We start from the raw sequence: 8356 nt of genomic DNA on the forward strand, positions 1-8356 counted from the left end.
AGATTTTTGCGCTTCCTACAAGACCGACCGGCGGCGCACTACAGGCCAGAACTGACAGTGCTCAATGATGAGGAATGCGACAGAATTGCGGCATTCAACATGTACGCTCGTCGCCAATGCTAAACCTTGATATGACGATGTCTAAAAGTTGCAGCCGAGGCTACAAGGCTAAGTGCGGGATTGCAATACCGAGCACGTCATTGGCCAAACCTTCCTCATCCTTCTCTCCGCACATGTCAAAGTCACCGCATCCGAACATCTTCATCGTCAAAACCTTCTAGAAGCAACATCTCTGTGCTGACGAGTTTACGCGTCCTATCATGGGTTGATCCTCCGGTACATGTTCCGGCAACGGAGCGGTGATTAGTCCACAGCAGCAGCAAGGTACTCGCGCGACACCAAGTATTGTATAGCAGAGGCGCAAAGCTCTTTCAGGTTGAATTGAGCCTGGAACCCCCTTAGAAGCGGGAAGGGCACGTTTTTGCATCTTTGCATGTCCAGCAGTTCGCTCGGAATTTCCAGTGGGCGCGTCGGTGTGCCTGAAACCGGCAGAGATTCAGGCCCATGTTATGCCTGCGAACCTCAGTCATACACCAAACTTATGCGTTTAGGGAGATATCTCTCCGCATATATCGCCCCTGCTCCATCTGCAACATGTTCTCAAACCACACACGTTCGACCCCCAGCCTGGATCTTCGCTATTACGACGACTATGCTGGCATGGAGCTTGCATCAGCTCTCTCTTCCGTAATTGTACTCTCTCCTTCATGCGTTTGATTCGACCGTTTCCAGCCAAGCTACGGACCCGATCGCATGTCAAACTTGATCTACAGCTGCCATGCGAGACGAGGCTTTCGTGCCTGTGAGAGAATTGTGGGGATGGCCGATGTTCTTCCTTTGAGCCTGGTCTTTCCAAGGCATCCTCCAACGGCGCATGTATGATATGCACGGCAGGCAACGAACGGTCATCCCGACAATCGTGACCTGAGCTATTCTAGGCACTACCTCTCTCAGGCACTCGTGAGCTCATATAAGGCAACGCTCTTATATAAACCAGTCTCCTCGGGCGGATAGAACGGCACGCTCAGCTTCAATCTTCCAAATCATTCCTTTGTGCAGAGCACCATCTGTTTATTTCAATTCTCAAGAGCTGTGCTCATTTTAAGTTTCGACACACCTCGTTTCAATCCTTCCAGATCAAATCCCCACCGTCACTATGAAGACTTCTATCTCCATTCTCACCCTTCTTTCAGCCTCGTTCGTGGCAGCAGCCCCAGCACCTTTTGTGGGCCAGGGACCTGTAGTCGCGGCTGGTACCGAGAACGTAGTCATTCCTTCTACGAACTTCGGCCGCCGAGAGGAAGACGTTGTACAGAAGTTTGGAGAGAGAGCCCTCAAGCTCCGTGGTGCGCTCTTGGCTGCACGCGGCGGCATGGGCAAGGATAATGGTAATGCGGATGCTGAGGTAGCCAACGCTGAGGGCGCTGCGGCTGCCGGTAACAACGACGCTCAGGATCAGGCGGCACAGGATGCTGCCGCTGCTGAAGATGCTGCTCAGGGCAAGGGCAAGGGCAAGGGGAAGAACGCCGAAAAGCAGGCTGCCCAAGAAGCTGCAGCAGGTATGATTCACGGCTTTCCTATCCACACAGTTTACTGATTCTCATTAGCTAAGGAGCAACAAGCTGCCGCCGATGCTCAGGCACAGCAGGATGCTGCGGCCGCTGGGATGATGAACCAGGGCCAAGCGCAGAATGCAACTGAGCAGATGGGAGCAGCAGACCAAGCTGCCGCCGATCAGCAGGCAAAACAAGACGCTGCTCAACAGGAGGCTGCCGGAGGCATGAACCAAGACCAAGCACAGAACGCCCATGATCAACAGGCAGCGGACCAAGCGGCGGCTGATCAACAGGCACAGCAGGATGCCGCGGCTGGGGGTAAAGACCAGGCACAGGACGGTGCTGCAGCCGATCAAGCAGCGGCTGACCAAGAGGTATGTTTTGAAAATCATATGACGAACCAAGATGACATACTAACCACGACAGGCTGCTCAGGATGCTAAGCAAAACCAGAATGGAAAACAGCAACAAGATGCAATGGACCAAGCCGCAGCTGATCAGCAAGCCGCCCAGGAGCAAAAGGGTGCTATGGGAGCCGATCAGGCAGCTCAGCAAGACCAGGCAAAGCAGCAGCAGCAAGAGCTAGAGCAAGCTGCCGCTGAGCAGGAGGCTGCCCAACAGAAAGCCGACCAGAAGCAAAAGGAAAAGGATCAGGCTCAGTTGGAGGCAGACCAGGCGCAGATGCAACAAGATGCTGCGAAGGGCAAGGGCAAGGGCAAGGGCCAAGCTGCCGCTGACCAAGCTGCCGCCGACCAAGCTGCTGCCGACCAAGCTGCTCAAGCTGGAAGTAAGTGACACATACCGCCATGACCAGTCCCATATGCTAACTACCTTAGATGCGACCGGAGTAGTTGACGCTGGAGCCGCAGCCAACGGCACTGGCAACGCGAACAATGGCAACAACAACGGCAAAGGCAAGGGTAAGGGAAAGGGAGATGGTAAGGGCAAGGGCAAGGGCAAGAACAACGGCAACAACGGCAACAACGGTATCGCACAGCTTCTCCAGGAGGCTGAAGCAGCTCTTCAGGCCGGCGGACAGCAGGGTGGAGCCGGTGGAGCTAGTGCAGCTGGTGGCATCGAAGGTCTTCTCAGCAGCCTCCTTGGTGGTGGTGCCGGAGCTGGTGCTGGAGCTGCTGGAGCCGCTGCTGGTGCTGGCCAACAGAAGGCTGGTGGAATCGCAGGCCTCGACTTGAGCAAGCTTGGCATTGGACGCCGTGCCTTCCGTGCCTAGAGATGAGAGACGACCAGGAATATATCGTTGAACGGTAAAATTCCTTCTATAGTATACCCAAGCTCATGAGGGCCTTTGCTTCTAGATGAAGTAGATATCCGGTAATATCACCTCAGAATGATAATGATCTCCCATAACGTATCTACTTTGCACCTAAGATGACTCGTCCGTATTCCTCGCCCTTCATCCATCCCAACTATTTCTACATGTGCATTCCAGGCTAAGGAGCAAAGCGTGTTCTTAGCCGTACGCGCTCGACGCGTGATCGCGTGGTCATGTGAGGCTCAGAGGACTACCTGGGTTATGTGACGTGCTAGTAGCTATGCGTACAATACGATGCAATGCGCATGTTTGGAGTGTCGACACTTGGTCCTTGGGCCTCGCCTTCTGTGTACGAGATCAGTGCTTGTTCAACTAGGCGTAGACAAGTCGCGTACGATGACGAGCTGCCATTAGCCCTGGGCGAGAGCTAGGTCGAGTGCGTCCATGCAGTCGACAGACGTGCGTCCTAGAATGGATCAATCGTAGTGCGGACGGCGTCTCAGCCAGTCATACTCTGGTCTCCGTCTGCATCCTCTGCTTGAGCGACCGGCCGACCGAGCTCGTTAAGAGAAGCCTTCAGCCGCGCAATACGCGCTTCCAGGTCCTCGATCTCATCTTCTTGGTCTTCACATGTGCGACCCATGTCCGGCAAGGCTGTGACGGCGCGTCGTGCCTTTTGTATCTTGAGGCGGATGTCATTCGCTGCCGTCGCGACGTGTTGGATCTCGAGAGGCCCCTCTGCGGCAAGCTGGGCAGGCGTTGGCGTCGCAGGTGGCGGCTGGGCAGGTGTCTCGAGAATGCGCTTGAGCAGCCTGTGGAGGTCAGGGAGCATGTCAAACGTCGAGGGCGCAGGGAGGGTCGGGGTGTTCGTGGTAGGAGGCGGCGGCGGCGCAGGCAGGGCTGGTGTTTGAGAGCCTGTGGGTGCAACTGAGGCTCGCGCTGAGGCAGGCGCATATGGCGTCGCGGCTGCCGACATGGTTGTGGATTACAACGAGTTCCAATTGAAGATGTCTAGCGTCGTGTTTGCGTCGGCCAGCCAGCACGCGTGGACGGGACGACGCTCCCTGCTCCTTTGACGGGTAGGGCTGAAGGCAAGGTTGCTGATTGGACGGCGATTCTGCAGATGATAATCGCTATGTCTGTCTGATAGGAGTTGTTGGATGCCAAAGCGATCGCCAAATAGCGCGGCTGTTGGGTGCGATTCGAGATAAGTTTCCGGGCGTGGGCTGTGGGGGGAATGTGGATCAGTCGCGGGAAGGTTGTGACGTGAACCGGCGATGCTTTTTTGAAGTTGACCATTTTAGCCCCGCCAACCCTGCCCCTCCGTCAACAAGTTGCTCCCTACGCCCTTCTCACTAGCCTTCCAAACCTCGCTGCTCGAGTGAATCCTCGAGTTTTTTCTTCTTCTTCTTCCTTATTCCTAAAATCACCTGACCGACTCGCAATCATGGCCAAGGTCGACCAGAAGACGGTCCTCATCGTTATCGACGGCTGGGGCGTCGCGACGGAGAAGTCGCGCAAAGATGGCGATGCTATCCTCGCAGCCGACACGCCTACTATGGACGAGTTCGCCAAGGACGGCTCCAAAACCGCACAGGGCTACACCGAACTGGAAGCCTCCTCTCTCGCCGTCGGACTTCCCGAAGGCCTGATGGGCAACAGCGAAGTCGGCCACTTGAACATCGGTGCAGGACGCGTCGTATGGCAAGATTCCGTCCGAATTGGACAAACCATCAAGAACGGAAAGTTGAAGGACGTGGACAATGTCAAGAAGTCGTTCCAGCGTGCCATTGACGGTAACGGAAGGCTGCACTTCTGCGGTCTGGTTTCCGACGGCGGTGTCCACTCCCACATGGACCATTTGATTGCGCTCCTCAAGGTTGCGAAGGACCAGGGCGTCAAGGAGGCCTACATCCACTTCTTCGGAGACGGCCGAGACACCGACCCCAAGTCCGCGGTTGGATACATGGAGACTTTGCTGAAGGCTACCAAGGAAATCGGCCTCGGCGACATCGCAACAGTCGTCGGACGATACTACATCATGGACCGCGACAAGAGGTGGGACCGTGTCGAGCTTGGTATGAAGGGTCTAGTCACTGGAGAGGGTGAGGAGAGCAGTGACCCAGTCGCAACCATCAAGGAGCGATACGCAAAAGACGAGAACGACGAGTTCCTCAAGCCCATCATTGTGGGAGGAAAGGAGCGAAGGATACAAGGTATACTAACATGCTGAGCACCTGCATGTCTACTTGCTGATTCGTCCAGACAACGACACCGTCTTCTTCTTCAACTACCGTTCCGACCGTGTTCGAGAAATCACTCAGCTCTTGGGCGATGTCGACCGTTCGCCCAAGCCCGACTTCCCATACCCGCAAAACATTCACCTCACCACCATGACTTCATACAACCCCAAATACACTTTCAACGTTGCTTTCGAGCCTCAGCGCATGACAGACGTTCTTGCCGAGACACTAGGAAAGCAGGGCGTCAAGCAGTGTCACGTTGCTGAGACTGAAAAGTATGCCCATGTCACCTTCTTCTTCAACGGCGGTGTCGAGAAGCAGTTCGAGAATGAGGAGCGTGAGATGGTTCCTTCGCCAAAGGTAGCTACTTACGACCTCGAGCCAAAGATGAGCGCCATGGCTGTTGCAGAGAAGCTGTGCGAGCGCATTCAGACCGGCAAGTTTGAGTTCCTCATGAACAACTTTGCGCCACCAGACATGGTTGGCCACACTGGTGTTTACAAGGCAGCCATTGAAGCATGCACAGAGACCGACAAGGCTATCAAGAAGGTCTACGACCAGTGCAAAGAGAGCGGATACGTTCTGTTCGTCACCGCTGACCACGGGTAAGTTCCCATCATCTGCATCTTTTGGGTTAGGGCTGACATTGTGCTAGTAACGCCGAGGAGATGCTCACAGAGGAGGGCACTCCCAAGACTTCCCACACGACTAACAAGGTGCCTTTTGTCATGGCCAACGCGCCCGAAGGTTGGAGCCTGAAGAAGTCTGACGGCGTACTCGGTGACGTTGCGCCTACCCTTCTTGCAACCATGGGTCTTCAGCAGCCTGAAGACATGGATGGCCACAGCTTGCTCGTCAAGTCGTAGAGTTCCATTTGCGATATAGACCAGAGACGACAGTTTTTGGATGCATCGTCCTGACGTTCTTTGCTTAGGTCCGTACAGATCTAGACGAGAAGAGCTATGACCTATAGAAACTCACATAGACGGAAATGAATAAAAAAGCAATGCAATGACGTGCATAGCCTTTGCTCTCGGGAGTTTGTTAGTTCAGGTGTCGCTTGCATACGACTGGCTATACATGTTGCGCTCCATGGATTGATACTGGGATCCTTAATCCCGGCTGAGCGGCTACCATCCCACTATTCTAACACGGGCAATCTTGGCAACAACAGGGGTAAAGTCACCGGCGGGGAATCGTGTGGACCCCTCCTTACGCACTCCAAGTCCCGACAGCCTTCTTTTCCTTCCTCCCGTAGCTTCGTCTACTATATCCATAGTGTTTGAGACACAATTCCTTCTTGCCTTCAGCAGGAATACCGGCGTCAATCTCGGCCGGCACCAATATCATCTCACCACGTGCCACCAAGCAGCTCCACGAACCCACTATCGCCGTCGATCAGGAGCCGTCGCAATACTCCCGAGTCTCCACAAACTTTCGCTACTGCTCCGCGATACTCAATCTGTGACACAAGTTGTCATAGGCCCACATCGTGTTGCGTCGACAAGCTCATCTGTCGGTTCTGTGATCTCCGATAGCCAGCCTTAGGCATCGGTGCCCGACTGCGCCCTCCCAAGACTCTTGTAATCGCAACCACCATAAGACACTCCTGCTACAACACTCCCGGTCACGACGGTTCTCTGGAACCCTACTTGAGCTTAACAATGGCGACAAGGACTTCGAACGGCGCTTCTGGAGCGCAGGGTACACAGACGGCAGCGCAAGTGCAGCCTTGCAGATACAAGACTGGCAAAACTTTAGGCGCAGGCAGCTACTCTGTCGTGAAGGAGTGCGTACACATTGATACAGGAAGATACTATGCCGCCAAGGTCATCAACAAGCGGCTCATGGCAGGCCGAGAACACATGGTCAGCTTGGTACTAAGCGATGAAGGACGATAAGGCTTACAAGTGCCAGGTCAGAAATGAGATTGCCGTGCTTAAGAGAGTATCTATGGGTCACAGAAACATTCTGACACTCGTTGATTACTTCGAAACTATGAACAACCGTACGTTGAAGCCTTGCTTTGGCCAAACTTTTCGCTGACATGCATCTCTCTAGTTTACCTTGTCACCGACCTTGCGCTTGGAGGCGAGCTTTTCGACCGCATCTGCCGAAAGGGCAACTATTACGAATCTGACGCTGGTGATCTCATCCGTGCCACGCTTTCTGCTGTCGCATACCTTCACGACCACGGCATCGTACATCGAGACTTGAAGCCTGAGAACCTCCTGTTCCGAACGCCAGAAGACAATGCCGATCTGCTGATTGCCGACTTTGGGCTGTCTCGAATTATGGATGAAGAGCAGTTCCACGTCCTGACAACGACATGCGGAACGCCAGGTTACATGGCACCTGAGATCTTCCGCAAAACTGGACACGGCAAACCGGTGTAAGGCACACTGCGCCATTTCGCGATTCAGTGCTAACATCTGAACTAGTGACATATGGGCTATCGGCGTTATCACATACTTCCTCCTCTGCGGTTATACTCCGTTCGACCGCGACTCTAACCTCGAAGAGATGCAGGCCATCTTAGTCGCAGACTACTCCTTTACACCCTTGGAGTACTGGAGGGGTGTTTCTCTTACAGCACGCGAGTTCATTCGTCGCTGTTTGACCGTCGACCCTGCAGCGCGCATGACAGCCCATGAAGCCTTGTCTCATCCTTGGATCACGGAGCTTGGCAAGAATAACGCTGATGGTGAAGAGGATCTATTGCCCACGGTCAAGAAGAACTTTAACGCTCGTCGTACCCTGCATGCAGCTATCGATACGATTCGTGCTATCAATCAGCTGAGAGCGGGTGGTGCCGCTGGTATGATGGACGGCCAGCGTTCTGCTGAACCACGGAGAGGTGCCCCTCACGCCAACATTCCTCAGCCAGCTGATGAGCCAGACGACCCCATGGAGATTGACAGTAGAGGGAACGGACACGGTCAGACCGAAGAGATGATACAGGAGCAAGAGCGGAGGATTAGAGAGACCCAGCAAGGCCTGTGGGGTAAGCGATGATGAGCGGCACCCGTCATGTCGACGTCAATTCTCTTCTCAGCACACGTTTTAGAGTGGATACCTTGGACCGTTGGATGGATTTTGTTGCAATTACGTTTCATGCTAACATTAGCGAAAGGCCGAGACCGAAGTACTTTGCTCTGCCCAGTGGTCTCAGATAGCCCATCATACAAGATGGTATCGTTTACAGGAAATCTTATCAATGATGC

At 54.2% G+C, this 8356-nt stretch overlaps 4 protein-coding genes across 4 annotated transcripts; 3 read left to right on the top strand and 1 right to left on the bottom strand.

Annotated features, from left to right (window-relative positions):
• Window positions 1–1216: 1216 nt before the first annotated feature.
• J4E82_001031 (uncharacterized protein) lies at window positions 1217–2847 on the top strand (the record flags this gene model as incomplete). The annotated part of the gene is made up of 4 exons (XM_051727349.1): window positions 1217–1619; window positions 1668–1990; window positions 2043–2403; window positions 2453–2847. The coding sequence occupies 4 exons, from the start codon at window positions 1217–1219 to the stop codon at window positions 2845–2847; spliced, it is 1482 nt and encodes a 493-aa protein (XP_051593156.1).
• Window positions 2848–3299: 452 nt separating this feature from the next.
• J4E82_001032 (uncharacterized protein) lies at window positions 3300–3865 on the bottom strand (the record flags this gene model as incomplete). The annotated part of the gene is made up of 2 exons (XM_051727350.1): window positions 3300–3355; window positions 3403–3865. The coding sequence occupies 2 exons, from the start codon at window positions 3863–3865 to the stop codon at window positions 3300–3302; spliced, it is 519 nt and encodes a 172-aa protein (XP_051593157.1).
• A 471-nt stretch (window positions 3866–4336) lies between these two features.
• On the top strand, window positions 4337–5998 carry J4E82_001033 (uncharacterized protein; the record flags this gene model as incomplete). The annotated part of the gene is made up of 3 exons (XM_051727351.1): window positions 4337–5105; window positions 5155–5737; window positions 5788–5998. The coding sequence occupies 3 exons, from the start codon at window positions 4337–4339 to the stop codon at window positions 5996–5998; spliced, it is 1563 nt and encodes a 520-aa protein (XP_051593158.1).
• Window positions 5999–7019: 1021 nt separating this feature from the next.
• Window positions 7020–8147, top strand: J4E82_001034 (uncharacterized protein; the record flags this gene model as incomplete). The annotated part of the gene is made up of 3 exons (XM_051727352.1): window positions 7020–7140; window positions 7194–7524; window positions 7574–8147. 3 exons carry the CDS (start codon window positions 7020–7022, stop codon window positions 8145–8147), a joined length of 1026 nt encoding a protein of 341 aa, XP_051593159.1.
• Between the last annotated feature and the right edge of the window lie 209 nt (window positions 8148–8356).

Source organism: Alternaria postmessia (genome assembly GCF_024291825.1).
Source record: "Alternaria postmessia strain BMP 2775 chromosome Unknown scaffold_3, whole genome shotgun sequence".
NCBI classification, from domain to species: Eukaryota; Fungi; Ascomycota; class Dothideomycetes; order Pleosporales; family Pleosporaceae; genus Alternaria; species Alternaria postmessia.